This window comes from Trichosurus vulpecula, chromosome 2, assembly GCF_011100635.1.
Source record: "Trichosurus vulpecula isolate mTriVul1 chromosome 2, mTriVul1.pri, whole genome shotgun sequence".
Classification (NCBI taxonomy): domain Eukaryota; kingdom Metazoa; phylum Chordata; class Mammalia; order Diprotodontia; family Phalangeridae; genus Trichosurus; species Trichosurus vulpecula.
The window spans coordinates 363,906,405-363,928,840 of record NC_050574.1 but is presented as its reverse complement, the minus strand read 5'-3'; the positions used below and the strand labels follow the sequence as shown (position 1 = coordinate 363,928,840).

The 22,436-nt window shown below is 39.7% G+C and overlaps 2 protein-coding genes across 3 annotated transcripts in view; both read left to right on the top strand.

Moving 5' to 3' along the window:
* Nucleotides 1–279: 279 nt before the first annotated feature.
* The window catches only part of TBC1D23 (TBC1 domain family member 23), a 63,363-nt gene continuing 41,206 nt past the window's right edge, over nt 280–22,436 (top strand). Inside the window, exon 1 of one of the 2 annotated variants that reach the window (XM_036744485.1) lies at nt 280–355. In XM_036744485.1, coding sequence (XP_036600380.1) covers nt 303–355 — 53 coding nt within the window. In that variant the 5' untranslated portion in view covers nt 280–302. The remainder of the gene's footprint in view (nt 356–22,436) is intronic. The other variant, XM_036744484.1, reaches the window with a different exon arrangement.
* Nucleotides 19,249–19,925, top strand: LOC118837547 (60S ribosomal protein L13a-like). Its single transcript, XM_036744486.1, has one exon. The coding sequence runs from the start codon at nt 19,272–19,274 to the stop codon at nt 19,881–19,883; it is 612 nt and encodes a 203-aa protein (XP_036600381.1). The 5' UTR covers nt 19,249–19,271; the 3' UTR covers nt 19,884–19,925.

Below are 22,436 nucleotides of genomic sequence, written 5' to 3'. Positions count from 1 at the left end.
GCAGCCGGAGGAAGCACAGCTTGACAGACCAGGCTCTTAGCGCCTATGCGACCAGCCGGGGCACATTGCATGCTGGGAAATGTAGTCTGGAAGAGGTAGAGCGTGCTGACGTTGTCGGGCCTCTTGACGTATCGCGTCCCCACTCCTGCCCGGCTCCTTTCGGCTTCTACTCCCTCGGAAGCCTCCGGCTTCTACTCCTGCTCAGCCTCCGAACTCGGAGAAGTTTTTACGACACACGGGATCCCAGAGTCCTCCCCGGCGCCTGCTCGCTTTTCGGCAAAGTGACGTGGACGTCAACAGCAATGGCGGAAGGAGAGGAGGCATCGCCGCCGCCAACGTCGAATAGCGACAGCTGGTAGGTGAGACCCCGGGCGCATCCGCGCCCACCCTGCCCTGCTCCCCTCCGGCGCCCGCTTAAGCCCTGACGAGCCGAGATGGCGCGGGGGTATTTGCGGAGACCCTTCCCCCGCGGACCTGAGAGCCGCGCCCCGCCCCTGCTCTTTCTGTCTCTGGTTCCTTCTTCCCGGCTGGGCTGGGCTCGGGAGGAAGTGGAGGAGACGGGGAGCGACTTCCCCGACACCCCTGGAAAGGACTCCTCCAGGCGTCGTGGAAGGGGGTCCCCTTCATCCCCGTGGGAGGGGCATCCTCTGACCCCCGTGGTAGGGGCTTTCCCTGACCACTAGTGTTATCGGCTCCCTCTGACTCTCCCTCGAACCCCGTGGAAATGACTCCTCTCCATCCCCCTGGAGGTGGCTCTCCTCCATCTCCGTAGAAGTGGCTTCCCCTCCTAACCCCCCCCCCGAAAGTAGTTTCTCCTCTTACCCCCCCTGAAAGTGACTTCCCCTCCTAACCCCCCCGAAAGTGGTTTCTCTCCTACCCTCCCAAGTGGTATCCCCTCCTACCCTCCCCCGAAAGTGGCTTCCTCTCCTAACCGCCCCCCCCCAAGTGGTATCCCCTCCTACCCTCCCCCGAAAGTGGCTTCCTCTCCTAAACCCCCCCCGAAAGTAGTTTCCTACTCCAACCCCATGGAAGTGGGTGTGTCATTTTCTTTTACGTCCCCCCATCCCCCTTTATAGAAGTATCCAAGCTGTGTCGGAGGAGGATTCCAGGACGGGCGGAGCTAGAAATGTGATATCTACCGGAAATATTTTCAGGGTCCTATTTTGGAGGGTGCCGAATATCTGCTGATGGTTGGCGGGGTGGAGGGGGGCGAGACGGACTAGATGGCTGCTGTTGAAATCTGAACTGTGACCCCACCACGGCCTCTCCTTCAGTGCAGTTATTTCTGACTGAGAAAAAGGAACTTCCTCCTCCCTGTACTGTTAGAAGGTGTGGTGTGTAGGAGAACACCAGTAGTTGAGCCCCGTAGGTAGTTACTTCAACCTTCCCTGTCTGCACTGGGTTTAGTCCACTTTCTTTTCACTCTTTATATTCCACCTGCCAGCTTTTATCAGCTTAAGCCACACAAAAATGATTAAGATCTGTGGATACGTCTATGTCACATCTGTCTTATGTCTAGGTGATCTATGTTTGAGTGCTAGTTTCTGAGGTCACTTAGTCCACTGGTGTCTTTAACTTCGGAGTAGGTTGTCTATGTTAGTGATGACTTGTCCACATATTACTACTGTAGCATGCTGTATGATATTGGGCACTGATATAGTAAAAACGCAAGGGGTAATGGGAATGTTTACAGGTGACCCAAGTATATGGTACTAAATGATTTGGCTAAAGTATTTCTGAAAAAAGTGAATCTACCTAATAGAGCAATTATTACATATTAGTATGGATCATTTTCCAATTTTTAGTTCATGTTTTGTTAACTTTAAATAAAAGTTTGAGCATTGTGAAGAAAATTATCATTTTTTAAAAAGATGAATGATGTAATTGAGAACATCAACAATCATTTATTAAATGCCTTCTTTGTCAATCAGCAAGTATTTATTAAGTGCCTGTTATGTGTTAGGCACTGTGGAAGGAGCTGGGAATACAAGTACAAAGAATGAAAAGATTTGTACTGTGCTGTGAAGTATGCAAAGCATTAGGGATATGAATAAAAACTTTAAAATGTCCTCTTAAGGAGCTTACTTTTGACCAGAATAAATTAATAGAGGGTTTTACAAAAAATTGAAGGTATTACAGAGGAGGGGCTCTAACCAAGGGAAAGATTGGGAAAGGCCCTTTAAAGTAGATGACATTTGAATTGATCCTCTAAGAGAGCTACAGTTTCTTAGAGGTAAAGGTGAGAGAACATTCTAAGTATGGGAGACAGTCAGTAGGAGATGGAAGGTTGTGTTTGTATCAGGGAACAAGAATTAAGTGCCTGCTGTGTCCTGAGTGCTGTACAATAATTATCTCATTTGATCCTCATAATCCTTGGGAGGTAGGTGCTATTATTATCCCCATTTTACAGTTGAGAAAACCTAGGTTAAGTGACTTGCCCCGGGTCATACAGCTAGTGTCTAAGGGCAGATTTGAACTCAGATCTTCCTGACTCTAGGCCTAGCACTCTGTCCACTGGGCCTCCTAGCTGTTTTCCAGCTACACTAAGCAGAGGAATTTGTAGTTTATCCAACAAGCAGCAGAATCTCTAAAGCTTCTTAAGCAGGATGTGTGGTCAGACCTATGCCTGAGAAATGTTTGCTAGCTTTGTGGAGGTTAGATTGGATCAAGTAGGGGCTAGGTTCAGGAAGACCAGTTAGGTGACTATGGAATAGTCCAGGTACATTAGGGCCTCTCATTCTGGTAATTGGAATGAGTTTGAATTTAAAATGAGGACTTGGACAGTTTTTCTTCCCACGTTCAATTCTTTCCTTTAGTGTCCAGTATCTTTTCAAATGAGTAGTTATGTGGTAACTATGTCTGTATTGGGGAGGGGAAAAGTAAAGCCATGAATAAGATTTACATATCCAAAAGAGACTTATTAAAGGATGTTCTTTACTGTTGGTCTCGAAGAGGACCATCAGGGAATGATGATATGACTTGCAGTTGACTTTGATTTGAGTGAGGGAGGGCTGTGCAAGGTCACCAGCCTCACTTTCTCCTCCAGAGTTATCTGGGTCCAGTGGCCTGATACTCACCAGAACTACTAGAGATGGCCCAGGATGCGATGGGAGCCCTTTCAGGATAAGGTCCTTCCAGGTTCTCACTTTGAGTGAGGTAACTCCTATTCAGTGTATAGGTCTCTTTAGATCATCCCTTGACTCACTTCTTTACTGTCAGTCGGAGACGGGGAGTAGGCAGTACCGAAGGCGTCTAAGTCTATCCAGATTGGGTTATGGTGGAGCAGGTCTTCAGATGTGGTGAAGTGGCAGTTCCAAAGATGATTTCCCAGGTTTTCCTTTGGTGTAGGAAAAACTCCAGTCTCTATGTTAGAGATACTTCCTCTTTTTTTGGTGGGGGAGGGGGAAGGTTCCAGGATAGTTACTTAAAGGACAAAGTGTCTGCTCTGTCTGATTTAATATCTATGCTTTTCAATCTGTGTGCTTGGTAGTTGGTTACAAGGGTTGAGAATATTAATATTCCCTCATTTACTCAAGGTTGGTTAACAAGGGCAATATAGAGGATCTTGTATAAGATGTCAGATGTCATTGGACCTTCTGGGCCCAGATGGACAATTTTGTGTGTGAAATTATTAGTGGGTAAAGAAGGAAGACCTCAGCTGGTTTTAGGGGTGGAAGCAAAAGGTAAGGGACATCTCACACTTAGGAGGTATATGCCAGTTCTCTGGCAGTTGCCAGGAGAATGGCCATTTCTTACTTGAGTGAGAAATCAAAGCTTTGTGTCTGTCCCCCCCTCCCGACCCCCAATGCTAACTCATTCCATTGTAGGTAACTTGGCAAGGAGAGAATAGACTTCCAGTACATAAGATCTTCAAAGGGGGATAAAGGCCTTATTATGACTACATAAAAATGTGTATACATCCAGTCTGTAGTAAGCAATGTTTGTTCATTTACATTTCTCCAAGTGAGGGAAGATAGCACTTGCATTTAAAAATTCTAAAAAGCAGAACCATTGCCGTATACACATAATACAAAGGGAATGTGGAATTGCAGACATTATGGAAAACATTGCAGAAATAAAAGATATTTTTGTTCTACCACACTGGCCAGAGGTAATGAGAAACTGAGAACTGTTGTGGATGTAGATTTGATAAAATGAAGAAATTAATTGGATTAGGGGAGGGAAGGAAGGAGAGTGAAGAGAGCTCAGGGTGACTCCTAGGTTTTGAACCTGAGTGACTGGAGTAATTGTGGTGTAAGAGGAGGATGAGTTTAGGATGAAAGATAATGACTGAGTTCTGGTTTGGGCCTGTTGTGAACCTTGGGGATGTCTATGGGGACATTAGGTTAGAGGTGTCTAGCAGGCAGTTGGAAATGTAGAACTGTAGAGCAAGAGAGAAATAAAGGTTGAATGTATAGATTTGGTAGTCATCTGCACAGAGACATTCAAGTCCATTGGATTTGTTGATTTCACCAGAAGAGAAAGTGTAAAGAGAGAATAAGGCCTAGGACTGAGCCTTCTACTGTGGAGCTAGGAGCTAGGGCATGATCCTTCACCAGAGACTGAGAAGGACTGGTCAGACAGGTATGAAGAGAGCCGTGACAGAGCAGTCTCACAAAAACCCAGGGAGAAGAGAGGAATATGGGAGGGAGGAGGGCAGTCAACATCATTAAGCTCTACAGAGAGGTCAAGAAGGAAAATGGAACAAAGGCCATTGGATTTGGCATTAACAGAACCCTTGTAGACCTTGAAGGGAAGTTTCTGTTGAGTGGTGGATCTGGAAGCCAGATTGCAAAGGGCAGAGTAAGAGATGAAAAAGTGAAGCCCACAGTCTGTACGCAGGTTGTAACCTCTAGTAGAATGTTAGCGCCTGGAGGAGACATGTTTGCGTCTGGACATTTAAATGTAAAGAGGAAGAAGGATGCTATATTGGGATTTTAGGGTCAAGAGATTTTTTTGAAAAAGAAATTAAATTTAACTTGCATTTACTAGACATAACTCTTCAGGACTTTATTGTACATGAAGGGAACTGATAGGAAACAACCTGGTTCTTTTAACTACAAACTTCTTTTAACAACAGACTACAGCTAGAGGGCCAAATCCTGCCTGTCTGCTTTTTAAAGATTGTAGTGAGCTAAGAAAGGTCTGTACATTTTAAAATACAATAAAACTTATATTTTAAAATGTAGGAAACATTCATAGCTACAGGCCGTTTTTAACTCTAGGATGGTAAGTTTGCCAAACCTTTGTTTTAAAATCTGCTACAAAGACTGTAAGCTTAGTCCAAGTGCTTTTTTTTTTTTCCCCTTCCATCTCTATCCCAGTCAGTTGCTAGGTCTTATGTATTCTCTTTCCCCAATAACTCACATCAGTCCAGTCCTTTTAACTTTCCCTGGAGTTATCGTATTCACTTTCTCTTTTTTTTTTAAACCAAGACTACTATAATAATTTCTTATGTAATTTTGCCGTTTCTGTTGTTTCCTTCTGTGGGTAGAGGGGTGGGGATGGGGTGGGGGGGAAGGGGATGAAGTCGGGAAGACCTGAATTCAAGCCCAACTCTGACACTTACTAATTGTGTTACCTTGGGCAGGTCTCTTAATCACTATCTGCCTCTGTTTGTCAACTGTAAAATGGGGATCATAATAGCACCACCTCCCAGGGTTGTTATGAGGATCGAATGAGATAATATTTGTAAAGTACTTAGCACAGTAGGGATTTAAATAATGCTCGTTCCCTTCCCCTCTTTTCTGATCTTTCCTTCCGAAAGCTCCCATCTGCCTCTGATCACATCATATCTGTTCTGGACACTTAAGTGTTTTTCCAATGCTTAGTGAATAATGCATAAACTTATTATTCTGGTATTCAGATCCCAGCATAATTCCTCTTACTATCTTTCTAGCCTTGTCTCCTGCTCTTAAGTTATGGCCAAATTGGATTAATCTTCTCCCCTAATTTTTTTTTTTTGCATAATCTTCTTTCATTCTGTTCTTGTTCATTCAGTCACCCAGTGCTGGGATGTACTCTATCCCACTTTTCCCACCCCTTCCTTTTTTCTTCAAAACCCAACTTAGATTCCACCTCTTAATGTGAAGGCTTCTCTGCCCTAAGTGAAAGTGATCTTGGATTTCTTATAGCATTTTGCCTTGTCTTCTCCTTTTGTATTTTTTTTTACTCTCCTTTATACCAATTATTTGTATATATCTTCCTGATCGTTAGATAATAAGATCTTTTTATTGTATCCATTTTTATAGCCTTAGCACTATGTCTTGAACATAGTAGGTGCTTAATAAATATTTGCTATCAAAATGATCTGCTTTCACTTCCCAGTTTTTTTTTCTATTGTGCCTGATTATAGTCCTTCCCAGCCTCTTATTATTTTCTACTATCTACAGTAGGCTTGGAAACTGGATAACTGGACATGTTAAAATAGAATCTTAGAGGGGAGACTTTTCTATGAAACTACATGTGCTTTATATGTGGACTTAGCAGTATCAATTTTAATCACTCAGAAGCATTGTGTGTGTGTGTGTGTGTGTGTGTGTGTGTGTGTGTGTGTGTATTTTCTGGTTCTTGTCTGTTTGGGTGTTTGAGAGGTTACTGTGCAAAAAACTGCATGGAATGGTGTGAAATGGCATACCAAAATGCTCTCATAAATCACCTGCCTTCTGTGTTTATAGAGCTGGATAATTGTGGTTGTTCATTGCTTCTTACATCAGTAATCATGACTGAAAAGTTAAGTTGGCCAGAACTACCTTAGGCCTTAAGATCACCTCCTATGCCTGATTTTATAGCACTCCATCATTTCACCTATTAGTTCAAAGGGTATTGTATAATCCTTGTAAAATTATTCAATAATTCAATTCAACAAATATTGAATGAGCACTTACTATTATTTATAAGGAAGGCGCTGTGTCAGTAACACGGGATACAGAGATGAATACACAGTCACTGTCATGATGTAGCTTAGTTTAAAACATTTTGAATTCTTAATTTAAACATCAAATGAACATTTCTATATAGAAAGTAAAATAGAAAAAGGATTATACATGAAATTTTAAGTCTCTTACGTACAGCATCCTTCCTTTAAAATAAGTAACAAATTCAACATATAGCTTTCAAAGCATTCTTGTTTATTTCTTTTTTGGTTTCCTTCTGTGTGTTATAAAAAATACGTCAGTGATCCTCTTTTCTTTCTTTCTTTTCTTTTCTTTAAAACAACTTTAGCACTACTCACCCTTCCCCTTCTACCTCCCCACCCTAATCAGAATATAAGAAAAACAAAACCCTTGTGACAGATATGCATAGTCTAGCAAAAGATTCTCATCATGGTCTCTGAAAATGTATCTCTTGTTATGTACTTTGAGCCTATTACCTTTGTGTCAGGAGGTGGGTAGTATGCTTTATCCCGGTTCTCTGGAATCATGATTGGTTCTTACATTGATCAATATTCTTACATCTTTCAAAGAATTTTTTAAAGCACCTAATATATGCCATGAATTGTGCTAAATGCTTTACAGATATTATCTCACTTGAGGTTTCTCTGAAGCATCTCTCGTGTCATTTCTTACAATAGGTAGTGATAGTCCATTATATTACTAAACTGTGCATACACCCTTTGACTCAACAACACCGTCACTAGGTCTGTACCCCAAAAAGGTGAAAGAAAGTAGAAAAAGACCCATATGTATTGGCAAAGAACTAGAAATGAAGGGGATGGCAGTCAATTGAGCAGTGATGCTGGACAAATTATGGTATATGAATATAATGGAATACTACTGTGCTGTAAGAAATGATGAAAGGGATCATTTTAGAGAAAACTGGTAAGACTTGTTATGAACTGATGATTAGTGAGGTAAGCAGGATAATCCGTTTACAACTTTGAAAGACTCAAGAGCTCTGATTAATGTAATGACTATCCTGGATTCCAGAGATGATGAAGCATGTTACCTTCTGACAGAGTATTAATGGATTTGGGGTATAAAATAAGACATGTATTTTGGACACAGCATAGGAATTTGTTTGGCTTGACTATACATATTTATTACAAGAATTTTGTTTTTCTTAAATGGGAATGGGGAGATGAGAGGGAGAAAATAGATTTTTGTTAATTGAAAAAAATAAAACTCAAAAAACCACATTTATATTCCTTAATTTGTTCAGCAATTCCCAACTGATGGGTACCTCCTTAGTTTTCATTTCTTTATTACTATAAAAAGTGCTGCTGTAAATATTTTTGAACGTATGGGAACGAAATAATTTTCCTCTTTTTGATATCTTTGGGGTTATAGGCCCAGTAGTTATCATGGAACTTATAATCTACTGGGAGAAAAAGCCAAGTGTACAAATAACTGTACCATAACACAGAACATAGGCACCATGAGAGGTACAAAGAAATTGCTTTTTGGGTCCACCTCTCTTCTAGTTGAAGCAGATTATATGCATAGAAGAGGTATAGGTGTTGTTAAATTGCAGTACTGTTTATTAAAGTTTACTTGTATAAAGTCTTATAGTAGGGATAGAACAATGCAAGTGTCCCTATTCTTACACTTACATTCTACTACAATTTGTAACACATATACAGATTAGCAAATGCAAGGGAATTTAAGGGTTGAAAGGATTTGGAAAGGCTTCATGGAGGAGGTGGGACCTGAACTGAGCTTTGAAAAAAGATTAGGATTCTAAAAACAGTTAAAGACAGTTAAAAAAGCACTTTATTATAAATGTCAGGGAAAGCTTGTGATCTTTATGACAGAACCACGGTGGGTAATGGGATATGGAGTTCAGGAAGTAGCTAGTGGTCCAGTTTGACTGGAAAAATAGAGTGAATGAAAGGAAGTAATATGAAGTTAGAATGTAAAAGTAGGATGAAGCCGTATTGTGAATGTCAGTGAATGTCAGGCTTTATATTTTATCCTAGAAGCCAGAAAGAACTAATGAAGGGTTCTGAGCAGGAGAATGGCATAGTCAGATCGATATCTTAGGAAGATGATTTTGGCAGATTTCCCTACTTCTTATAGAATGAGCATTGTTGGCATAGAGAGAAGAAACAGCAGAACATCAAAGGCATGGAGGTGAGAGTGTTTGTGAACATTGGGGAACAATGAGAAGCCCAGTTTAACTGAAGCTTAGCATTCATATAGGAGAGCAGTGAGAGAAGTTGGGTCATATTGTAGAAGCCTGTAAATGTCAGAGCTAAGAGCTTAGATCCAATTGGGAAGAGGGAAGAGGAAGAATATAAAATCCAGCAGTGTTTAAGATGTCAGAACTTTCAAAAGATTGGGGGTCTTTATAAAATAATTTTTATAAAATAATTATTTGTAAAATAATTTTATTATATATGTAATAATTTTCAGAAATAAATTAAAATATAGAAAATCCTAAATAAAATAGTAAAACTCAAGCTAATGCCATTTTGATAAAGGAAAATGTTAACTTGAACAAAATAATAACTAACTTTAAATTCGCTCTGTATCACGTTCTGTCTTCCATATATGTCATTTATAAAGCTTTGTTGCTATAGTCATTTTATATAGTTGTAGTCATTGTCTCTCTTCTAATTCTGCTTTCTTCATTCAGCATCATTTTATGTCATACTTCTTTATATTTTTTTTGTCATTTTTACTATAGTGATAAGATGTTATCTGTCTTCAACAGATAACAGTATTATCAATATAAGACAGTAAAGAAACATTACCCTCTACCTTACAGTACTCAAGGTTCCTTGGGGACCTTGGACCTTTCTGCTTGATTTATAGTTGAAACCTCCTCTGTGGTTGTCTTCTTCAATGGAATGTCAGTTCCTGGACACCTGAGACTCTCTATTTGTATCCCCAGAGCACAGGACTTTGCCCATCTTAAGTGCTTCATAAATGCTTTTTGCCCTCCCTAGTCATATTTCTATTATGTGTAACTGTACAGTTTTTTTCCTATTTCTATCCAGTTGTTGGACATAATAGATCATTTCAGTTTTTTGTTTTGTTTTAAATTTTTCATAGTGGCTGAGAATGTTGGATTTTGAATCAGAAGACCTAGATCCAAATTCCACCTCTTATTAAATTTAATAAGCTTATTAAACTCTGTGATCATATATAAATCCCTCTCTGGATGTGCTTGACAAGGTGGTTGTGATGGGATACAGGCTCTGGAAACCCTCTTGAACTCTTCTGCTTAATCAAGTCTCTGGCCATCCTCTCAACTAGGCTTTCATTGTCCATGATCAATCTCCCAGTTCTCTGTTACCTAGCCCAGCTCTTCTTTGTCTGTTACCTACTTCCCACCCTTGATCCTATCTAAACCCCATTCTCTATGTCCAGGCCTTCTGACCTCCAGTCACCCCAGCCTGTTGGCCACTCCCATCAAGATCTCCCTAGACCCCTCCTCCAGTCACCCCAGACTACTTGGCCACTCCTAGATCCCACTCACAGTCTTTCTGTATATAAAATCAATCTTGATTCCATGAAAGTGCTCATATTCAATATGGCCCACTTTCATTCATGATACAAATGCTTAGATTCCTTGAGAGTCTAGCCAATATGGCAGATCTTTAATAAACCTTGTTTTTCTTTGATTGAAAGAAGACTTGGGTTGAATTCATTTGGGCAGGACCTTCATGTTGCTGTTTCAGGGTCCCAGAACCCTTAAACCTCAACACTTGTGCTATATAAATGTGAGCTGCTATTACTGTGGGAAAAGCAGCACAGTGCAGTCATAGAAGGCTGATCTTAGAGTCGGATGACCTGAGTTTAGGGTCTATCTTTGGCACATACTGTGACCCTAGGTAAGTCACTTAACCTTTCAGTGCTCTAGACATATTTCTGTGACAGTCAGTTGCGGAAAAGGTGTCAGCCAATTCGCACTCAGTTCTAGCATGTCACAGGTCTCAGTCCATATCATTTTTTTTTTCCACAAGCCTTTTTTTCCCCTCCCTTTTAAATAATATCCTTAGCATATACTTGGCAGAGGAATTGCTGAGCTGAAGGTTTTAAGTTTCAGAATTCTCATTTGCAACTTTTGTTGCCAGTATCTAGGTTGTAAGTTTAGGTTGTTTCAAATTAAAATTTGTTAAAACTTTGTTACAAATTACAAATTATAAGTTAAAGTTGTTTCGATTTGCATTTCTTTATCAGTTTTTGTTTCCTTCTTTGCGGATTTTCTGTTCATATCCTTTGACCTGAATCAGTGAGAATCGTGACCGCTATTCTGTCTAGGCTATGGAGATCAGGGTACTTTGAGTATCTCAGAGTTATGGATAACCCAATTTCCAAGGATACCTTTAACCAGTTTGCTCCATCCTATGCTATCTACCTCCCCAGGACCTTATTTCATCAGTCATATTCTTGATCTCTGTCAACTTTCATTTCTTCCTTTTTTCCCCCTGTCTTCCTACATATTCCTACATATTCATTAAAGCATTATGGTGGAATAGAAAGAAAACTGGATTTAAAGTCAAGAGATTTGCTAGCTTTAAATCCTTTGCATTTTCTACTTAGTACGTTGGGCCAATCATTTAATCTTGCTGGGCTTCAGATTCCTTAGCTATAAAATGACAGCACTAGACCAAGTAACATCTAAGTTCCCTTTCACCTAAAAACCCTGTAATTCTAGGTCTCCTTTTTCCCTTGATTCAGTCTCCCAGTAGAACTACTACCCTATCTCTCCTCCCTTTTACTGCCCAAGCTCTTGAAAAATTAGTCTACTCAACACCTTCCTTATCATCTATTTTCTTTTATCACCTTAGGTATAGGCCTAGTGTAGTCCAAATAGTTTTCATCAATTCACAGCTTCACTAACAGTGTATTAGTGTACATAAAGGGAGGTACATGTGCTCAGCTTTCCTCTAGGAGCAAGCTTTGTTATTGTAATTATACAGAAATTAATTCAATTTCATTTTTTTGTTCTTTACATTTACTTGTGCTTAAATTAAAAAATTAAAAACCACAACAGTTATACTAATTTCAAAGCTGTACCGACTGTGCCAACTATATCGGTCCTTCAACACTGACCATTCCCGTAATTTGTCATATTTTTAAAATTTGTTGAGTGTGATTTGAAATTTTGGAGTTATTTGATTTGTATTTTTCTTACTATTAGTCATTTGGAAATTTTCATGCAGTTGTTAATAGCCCTAATATACCACTCTGATCATGGCATACTTTGCCTTAGACTGTTCAACGGTTCCCTGTTGCCTACCGAATAAAGTATAAAATCTTTATCCTCATATTCAAGGTCCTCTACCATTTGCTTCCAGCTCGCTTTCTTGCTTTATCTTCAACTACTAGTCTTGAACTAGTCTGTGTTCCAGCCAAACTATGCTTTCCGCTATTCTTGGCCTGCTTTTTCTCATCTCTCATCCTTCCCTTAAGTGGTGTGCCTTGCCTGAAGTTCCTTTCCCTGCCCTTCCTTCCCTTTGAAATCCTTTCCTTCAAGTCCCAGTTCAGTGCCAGCACTTTCACTTCTAATCCTCTCCCTTCACAGCTGAAAGGGATTTCTTCTTTTTTTTTTTTTAAATTTATTTATTTATTTAACATATTTAGTTTTCAGCATTGATTTTCACAAGAGTTTGAATTACAGATTTTCTCCCCATTTCTACCCTCCCCCCCACTCCAAGATGATGTATATTCTGGTTGCCCTGATCCCCATTCAGCCCTCCCTTCTGTCACCCCACTTCCCTCCCATCCCCTTTTCCCTTCCTTTCTTGTAGGGCAAGATAAATTTCTACGCCCCATTGCCTGTGTATCTTATTTTCTAGTTGCATGCAAAAACTTTTTTTTTGTTTTTGAACATCTGTTTTTAAAACTTTGACTTCCAAATTCTCTCCCCTCTTCCCTTCCCACCCACCCTCCCTATGAAGTCAAGCAATTCAACATAGGCCACATGTGTATCATTATGTATAACCCTTCCACAATACTTATGTTGTGAAAGACTAACTGTATTTTGCTCCTTCCCAACCCATCCCCTTTATTGAATTTTCTCCCTTGACCCTATCCCCTTTCCAAAGTGTTTGTTTTTGATTACCTCCACCCCCATCTGCCCTCCCCTCCATCATCCCCCCCTTTTTTTTTATCTTCTTCCCTCTTCTTTCCTGTGGGGTAAGATACCCAGTTGAGTATGTATGGTATTCCCTCCTCAGGTCAAATTTGATGAGAGCAAGATTCACTCATTCCCCCCTCACCTGCCCTCTCCCCTCCTCCCACAGAACTGCTTCCTCTTGCCACCTTTATTCGAGATAATCCACCCCATTCTATGTCTCCCTATCTCCCTCTCTCAATATATTCCTCTCTCATCCCTTAAGTTGATTTTATTTCTTTTAGATATCTTCGCTTCATCTTCAACTCACCCTGTGTCCTCTCTCTCTCTCTCTCTCTCTCTCTCTCCCTCTCCCCATATATATATATATATATATATACCCATACATATATACATACATGCACATTCACTTATATATATGCATATTCCTTTCAGCTACTATGATATTGAAGTCTCATGAATCATACACATCATCTTTCTACGTAGGAATGTAAACAAAACAGTTCAACTTTAGTAAGTCCCTTATGAGTTCTCTTTCTTGTTTACCTTTTCATGCTTCTCTTGATTCTTGTGTTTGAAAGTCAAATTTTCTATTCATCTCTGGTCTTTTCACTGAGAAAGCTTGAAAGTCCTCTGTTTTATTGAAAGTCCATATTTTGCCTTGGAGCATGATACTCAGTTTTGCTGGGTAGGTGATTCTAGGTTTTAATCCTAGCTCCATTGACCTCCAGAATATCGTATTCCAAGCCCTTTGATCTCTTAATGTGGAAGCTGTCAGATCTTTGGTTATTCTGATTGTGTTTCCACAATACTCAAATTGTTTCTTTCTGGCTGCTTGCAGTATTTTGTCCTTGATCTGGGAGCTCTGGAATTTGGCAACAATATTCCTAGGAGATTTCTTTTTGGGATCTATTTGAGGAGGTGATTGGTGGATTCTTTCAATTTCTATTTTGCCCTGTGGGTCTAGAATATCAGGGCAGTTCTCCTTGATAATTTCTTGAAAGATGATATCTAGGCTCTTTTTTTGATCATGTCTTTCAGGTAGTCCAATAATTTTTAAATTCTCTCTCCTGGATGTATTTTCCAAGTCAGTGGTTTTTCCAATGAGATATTCATTGGATTCCATTTTTTCATTTCTTTGGTTCTGTTTTATAATATCTTGATTTCTCATAAAGTTACTAGCTTCCACTTGCTCCAATCTCATTTTTAAGGTAATATTTTCTTCAGTGGTCCGTTGGACCTCCTTTTCCATTTGGCTAATTCTGCCTTTCAAGGCATTCTTCTCCTCATTGGCTTTTTGGAGCTCTTTTGCCATTTGAGTTAGTCTACTTTTTAAGGTGTTGTTTTCTTCAGTGTATTTTTCAGTATTTTTTTGGGTCTCCTTTAGCAAGTCATTGACTTGTTTTTCATGGTTTTCTTGCATCCTTCTCATTTCTCTTCCCAGTTTTTTCTCTACTTCTCTAACTTGCTTTTCCAAATCCTTTTTGAGCTCTTCCATGGCCTGGGACCAGTTCATGTTTTTCTTGGAGGCTTTTGGTGTAGGCTCTTGCACTTTGTTGACTTCTTTAGGCTGTATGTTTTGGTCTTCTTTGTCACCAAAGAAAGAATCAAAAGTCTGAGACTGACTCTCGGTGTGTTTTCGCTGCCTGGCCATATTCCCAACCAACTAACTTGACCCTTGAGTTTTTCAGCGGGGTATGACTGCTTGTAGACCAAAGAGTTCTATGTTCCACGTTTGGGGGGAGGTGCCAGCTCTGCCACACCAGCACTGCTCCTTCCCCAAGAACCCCCAGCCCGGACTGGGCTTAGATCTTCAGCAGGCTGTGTATTCCTGCCCTGATCTGCCACTTAATTCCTCCCACCAGATGGGCCTGGGGCAGGAAGCAACAGCAGCTGTAGCTGCCCCACCTCTGCTGCCCCGGGGCGGTGGCTGAACCAGGAACTCCTTCCACTCCCACAGCTTTTCCCACTAACCTTCTCTGCTGTCTTTGGTGTTTGTGGGTTGAGAAGTCTGGTAGCTGCTGCAGCTCACTGATTCAGGGTGCTAGGGCCCCCTCCGCCCGGCTCCTGGTCTGGTTGGTCTGAGCCGCTCATGCTGGGCTCTGCTCTGCTCCGCTCCCAGCTCCCAGCTCCGTGTGGGATAGACCTCACCCAGAGACCATCCAGGCTGTCCTGGGCTGGAGCCCTGCTTCCCTCTGCTGTTTTGTGGGTTCTGCAGTTCTAGAATTGGTTCAGAGCCATTTTTTATAGGTTTTTGGAGGGACTCGGCAGAGAGCTCACTGCTTTCCAGCTGCCATCTTGGCTCTGCCCCCAGAAGTCGATTTCTCCATTCTAATATTTCGTGACACTTTTTTGTACCCCTCCTTTGTTTTTATCTCATTCTGCTTCTGTTATAATTATTATGTATATCTTATTTGAATTACTCATATTTCTTAATTTGTTTTCCTACTCTGTGAAGCTTTCTGAAAACTACAGTAAATCACCAAGCATTTAATGGTCTACCATGTGTCAGACATTATGCTAGGCACTAGGGATATGAAGAAAACAGAACAAAACCTTATATTCAGGGAGCTTATATTCTATGGGGGGAGAGGGAAAGAAGCAATATGTACATATGTAAGTCTATATAGAATGAATATACAACATTTTAGGGAGGGAGGAGCTTAGAGGTAAAGGTTATAAATCTTCTACTTTCCTGATCCATCTGCTTGAATTTTCAGAGATTCTTAATAAAGGCTCTTATTTTTAAAATATTTTGATAATTGTTTTTCACGATAATTGATTTCCTTGGTAATTCAGTTCTATATAAGAAATATCTAAGAATGACTTGTTTGAGTACTTTAATGCAAAGATCAATACTAATTCAAAACCAATTTGGCTTAACTGGGTTTTCCAGAATTCCTTAGAACCATGGAATTTGAGCATTTAAAAAGATTTGAAATGTTATCTAGTTTAGCCCTTCAGGGAAAGCATGAATCTCAGTATAGTCTACTAACTTAGAAAGAATACTTGACTATAGTAAAGATAAAAATGGAAATAGTTCAAACAGAAAAGGGGATCCTCAAGGTTTTCAAAGCATTCAGAAGACATTATTTTTCTGCATTAGGAACTAGAGGATTTCTTTTTTTTTTTTGGCAGCCATGTCTATTTTAATATTTTCAAGTATTTCAAGTAATATATGAATGAAAAAGCATTTATTAAATGCTTAGTATGTACGTAGCACTGTGTTAAGTGTTGGAGAAACAAATATAAAAGAAAGACAGTTCCCATCTTTAATGCCATGCCTTACATTCTATTTGGTAGAGATTACATAGAGAGTTCTGATGCTCAGGAAGGAGTGGTTTGGTTTGGAGGGTTTCCAGGGATAGTGAGTGGAACCACAGAAGAGCAGATTGATACATTCTCTCCAGGAGCATTGACAAAGTTGAAATGATTATGGTTCCAGAACAAAAAGTAGTGGGGAGAGAGAAGGTTCTAGGGTGTGAAGGTTAAGTCCCCTACGACAGGGCTGTCCAACCTTAAGTTATCTTAGGGTCACATTAAAATAATTATTTGAGGGCTATACCCAGAATTAAAAATACAGTACACTAATGGAAAGTGGGGGAATATGCATCATTAATACGACAGGGGTAGGCGCGAAGTGCAAAAGTAAACACAAAACAACAAAGCCACAACACAACAGTATAAAGGTAGATGCATGCTGACTAGTCTGCATCATACAGAGGGAATGCATCCCACAGATTGATTGAAAATTCTGCGCGACATGTTCTGTCCATAATACTGCTTAAAAACACCAAAGAAAATTAACATCAATGAGATTATTTATTAGTGATGGAATTAAAAAATCTAATATGCGTTCCATGCAAATTATTATTTTATTTTTTTGCTCATGAAAGTTAAAACCCACAGGGGGGGCCGAATAAAATCGCACTGCAGGCTTCATGCAGCCCGCAGGCCATATTTTGGACAGCCCTGCAATAGGACATAGGTTGTGGTCAGAGCAGTAAGGAATTATTTTATTTTATTGTGACCCTAAGATGACCTAAGGTTGGACAGCCCTGTCCTAGAGGACTTGACCTTCACACCCTAGAACCTCCTCTCTCCCCACTACTTTTTGTTCTGGAACCATAATCATTTCAACTCTATCAGTGCTCCTGGAAAGAATGTATCAATCTGCTCTTCTCTGGTTCCACTCACTATCCCTGGAAACCCTCCAAACCAAACCACTCCTTCCTGAGCATCAGAACTCTCTATGTAATCTCTACCAAATAGAATGTAAGGCATGGCATTAAAGATGGGAACTATCTTTCTTTTATATTTCTGGTAAAAAGATGGCTAGGGAACTGTTTGTGAAGCTGTGAGTTGGTTTAGCCATTATGGAAAGCAATTTGGAACTATGTTGAAAAAGTTAATAAACTGTGCCACTCCCAAGTCTGTACCCCAAAGAGATTGAAGAAAGAGGAAAAGAATCTATGTGTACAAAAAGATCTATGATAGCTTTCTTGTGGTTGCAAAGAACTGAAAGTTAAGGGGTTGCCCATCATTTGGAGAATGGAATGAATATGAATGCAATGGCATATTATTGTGCTGTAGGAAATGATGAAAGAGACTGTTTCTCTGAAACCTGAGAAGACTTGAACTGATACAGAGTGAAATGAGGAGAACACTTTATTCAATAACAATATTTTAAAGACAAACAACTTTTTTTTAAAAAATTAAGATTTTTTTATTTTTAGTTTACAACACACAGTTCTGCATGTTTTTGAGTTCCAGATTTTCTTCCCCTCCTCCCCAAGACATGCCGTCTGATATATCTTCTACATACACTTTCGCGTTAAACCTATTTACAGAATGGTCTAGTTGTAAAGAAAAGTCACGACCAATGGAATGAATCATGAGAAAGAAGAAACAAAACCAAAAAAAAAAAAGAAAAGAAAAGAGAGCAAATAGTTTGCCTCAATCTGCATTCAGACTGCACAGTTCTTTCTCTGGATGTAGATAGCTCTTTCCATCATGAGTCCTTTGGAGCTGAAAGACAAACAACTTTGAAAGAAAAGACTTAAGGACTCTGAGAAGTCTAATGACCAGCCAGGGTCCTGAAGATGGATGATAAAAAGTACTTTACAATTCCTGACACATGCACCTCCCTTCACTGTACACTAATAAGTTGTTGGTAAAGCTGTGAATTGCTTTTGTTTGCTCACAGACCAGAGTGCAGGCCAGGAGAGTAGTAAATACACCTCTCCCTATATCATACCACCTTGGAAGAACCAAGAACTTCCAGGTCTCCAGAATTATCTCTGAAAAAGCTGCACAAAAAACCTGAAGCTTGAGACAATGCCCTCTCTACTCCAGGAGCAGAACCCCACTTTAGCACAGGGTTAAAGTCAAGAAATAGGCTGGGAAAAGGAGCAAATAGCAAAAAGAAAAAAAAAAAGATCCTGACATTAGAAAGTTACTATGGTGACAGGGAAGATCAAAACACAAACTCAGAAGGAGACAACAAAGTCAAAACTGCTACCTCTACAGCCTCAAAGAAAAATATGCATTTGTTTCAGGCCATGGATGAGCTCAAAAAGGATTTAAAAAATCAAGTAAGAGAGGTAGAGGAAAGATTGGGAAGAGAAATAACAGTGATTCAAGAAAATCATGAAAAAAGAGTCAACAGTTTGGTAAAGAAGGTACCAAAAAATACTGAAGAAAATAACATCTTAGAAAACAGAATAGGCCAAATGGTAAGAGAGAGACAAAAATCCTAGGAAGGGAAGAATTCCTTGAAAAGCAGAATTGGCCAAATAGAAAAAGAAATACAAAAGCTCACTGAAGAAAAGAATTTCTCAAAATTTGAATTGGGAAAGTGGAAACTAATGACTACATTGGACATCAAGAATCAAACAAAATCCAAGGAATGAAAAAAGTAGAAGAAAATGTGTACTATCTCATTAGAAAAACAACTGACCTGGAAGATTGATCCAGGAGCTGAGGAGAACTGCTTTGATATTCTAGAAACAGAGGGTAAAATAGACATTGAAAGAATCTACTTATCACCTCCTGAAAGAGATCCCCAAATGAAAACTCCCTGGAATATTATAGCCAAATTCCAGAACTCCCAGGTCAAGGATAAAACATTGCAAGCAGCCAAAAAGAAATATGATGGAGCTGTAGTCAGGATAACACAAAATTTAGCATTTTTTACATTAAAAGATTGGAGGTTACTTTTTTTCTTTTCCCAGGCAGCGTCGGCAATGGCGGACGGGCAGGTCCTAGTGATCGACGGGTGGGGCCATCTTCTTGGCCGCTTGGCGGCCATCGTGGCCAAGCAAGTCCTTCTGGGGCGGAAGGTGGTCATGGTTCACTGGGAAGGCATCAACATCTTGGGAAACTTCTACAGGAACAAGCTGAAATACCTGGCCTTCCTCCGAAAGCGAATGAACACAAACCCTTCAAGAGGCCCTTATCACTTCAGAGCCCCCAGCCGAATTTTCTGGAGGACTGTGAGAGGGATGCTTCCCCACAAGACCAAGCGAGGTCAGGCTGCTTTGGAATGCCTTAAGGTGTTTGATGGCATTCCCCCACCCTATGACAAGCGAAAACGCATGGTTGTCCCAGCTGCTGTCAAAGTCGTCAGACTGAAGCCAACTAGAAAGTTTGCTTATCTGGGGTGCCTGGCCCATGAGGTTGGCTGGAAGTATCAGGCAGTGACTGCTACATTGGAAGAGAAGAGGAAGGAGAAATCCAAGATCCGTTACAGAAAGAAAAAGAAGCTTACGAAACTACGAAAGCAAGCTGAGAAGAATGTGGAAGGCAAAATCCACAAATACACAAAGGTGCTGAAGAAGCACGGGCTGCTGGTGTGAGTCCAATAAAGTCTATCCTCTACGGCAAAAAAAAAAAAAAAAGATTGGAGGTCTTAGATTATGATATTCCAGATGGCAAAGGAGCTAGGATTACATTCAAGAATCACCTGCCCAAAAAACTGAGTATATTCCTCAAGGGGAAAAAATGGGCGTTCAATGAAATAGAGAACTTTCAAACATTCTTAATGAAAAGACCAGAGCTGGATAGAAAATTTGACTTTCAAATACAAGACTCTAGAGAAGCATACATAAAAAGGTAAACAGGAAAAGAAATCACAAGGGATTTAGTAAGGTTAAACTGTTTACATTCCTACGTGGGGAAATGATACTTATAACTCCTAAAAACTTTATCATTATTAGGACATGTAGATCACTATGTATTTCCCTCCATCCTGTTTCCCCCAGTCGAGTGTGAGTTGAATATGAAGGAATAATTATCTAAAAAAAAAAGTTAAGGTCTGAGAAAGAGGAATGGACTGGGAGAAGGGGAAAGGGAGAAGTAGAATGGGGTAAATTATCTGACTTAAAAGAGGTGTGAAAGCTTTTAAGTGGATTGGAAGATGGGGGAGGTAGAAGGGAGTACATGAACCTTTTGTCAGAATTTGCTCGAAAGGGAATAATATACAAACTCAGTTGGGTATAGAAATCTATCTTACCTTACAGGAAAACAGGAGGTGAAGGGAATGGGTGTGAGGGACTGATAGAAAGAGAGGGCAGATTAAGGGAAGCAAAATATTTGAGAATGGACAGCATGAAAGAAGAGAGGATTAACTGGGGGAAATAGGATGGAGGGAAATACATAGTGATCAACTGTGAAAAAATTTTATGACAAGTTTCTCTGATAAAGACCTCATTTTTCAAATATATAGAGAACTGAGTCAAATTTATAGAAATAAAGAGCCATTCCTCCATTGATAAATGGTCAAAGGATATGAACAGGCGGTTTTCAAACTAGTAATCAAAGCTATCCAAAGTCATACGAAAAAATGCTCTAAATTGCTATTGATTAGAGAAATGCAAATTAAAACAGTTCTGCAATACCACCCCATACCTAGCAGATTGACTAATATGACAGAAAAGGAAAATGACAGATGTTGGAGGGGATAAGGGAAAATTGAGGGAAAAGTGTTAGTGAAGCTGTATACTAATTAAACCATTCTGTAGAACAATTTGGAACTATGCCCCAAGGGTTATAAAACTATGTATACCTTTTGACTGAGCAATAGGTCTGTATCCCAAAGGAGATAAAAAAGAAAAAAAGGAGAGGAACCTATATATGCAAAAATATTTACAGCATCTCTTTTAGTGGTTGCAAAGAATTGGAAATTGAGGGGATTCCCATCAATTGGGGAATGGCTGAACAAGCTGTGGTATATGATTGTGATGGAATACTATTGTGCTATAAGAAATGATGAGCATGAATTTTTGCAAAGTGAAACGAACAGAATCAGAACATTGTATGCAGTGATGGTATGATGATAAAACTCTGAATGACTTAGGTATTCTAAGCAATACAGTGATTGAACACAATTCTGAAGGACTTATTAAAAATGCTTACCCATTATGAACAGGCAGTTTTCAGAGGAAGAAATTAAAGATACCTATAATCATATGAAAAAATGCTCTAAATCACTATTGATTAGAGAAATGCAAATCAAAACAACTCTTAGGTACCACATCTCACCTCTCAGATTCACTAACATGACAAAACAGGAAAATTATAAATGCTAGAGAAGATGTGGGAAAATTGGAACACTAATGCCTTGTTAGTGGAGTCATGAACTGATCCAACCATTCTTGAAAGCAGTCTGGAATTATGCCCAAAGGTCTATAAAAATGTGTATACCCTTTGACCCAGCAATACCACTTCTAGAGCTGTATCCCAAAGAGATCGTACAAATGGGAAAAGGACCCATATGTTCAAAAGTGTTTATAGCAGCTCTTTTTGCAGTGGCAAAGAATTGGAAATCAAGGGGATGCCCATCATTTGGGGAATGGCTGAATAAGTTTTGGTATGTGGATGGAATACCATACTGTTGTGCTATAAGAAATGATGAGCAGCAGATAGACTTCAGAATAACCTGGAAAGACTTATATGGACTGATGCTGAGTGAGGGGAGCAGAACCAGGAGAACATTGTACACAATTACAGACACATTGTGCGATGACTAACTTTGATAGACTTGGCTCTTCTCAGCAATGCAGGGTTCTAAGACAACTCCGAAAGATTCATAATGGAAAAAACTATATACATCAGAGAAAGAATTACATAGTCTGAATGCAGATTGAAGCAAACTATTTGCTGTCTCTTTTTTTGTTTTGTTTCTTCTTTCTCATGGTTCATTCCATTGGTTATAATTCTTCTTTACAATTTGACTAATGTCAAAATGTATTTAATGTGAAGGTATATGTAGAACCTATATTGGATTGCATGCTGTCTTGGGGGAAGGAGGGGAGAGGGAAGGGGAGAAAATTTGGAACTCAAAAACCTGTGAAACTGAATGTTGTAAACTAAAAATAAACAAACAGATTTTTTGAAAATGCTATCCATGT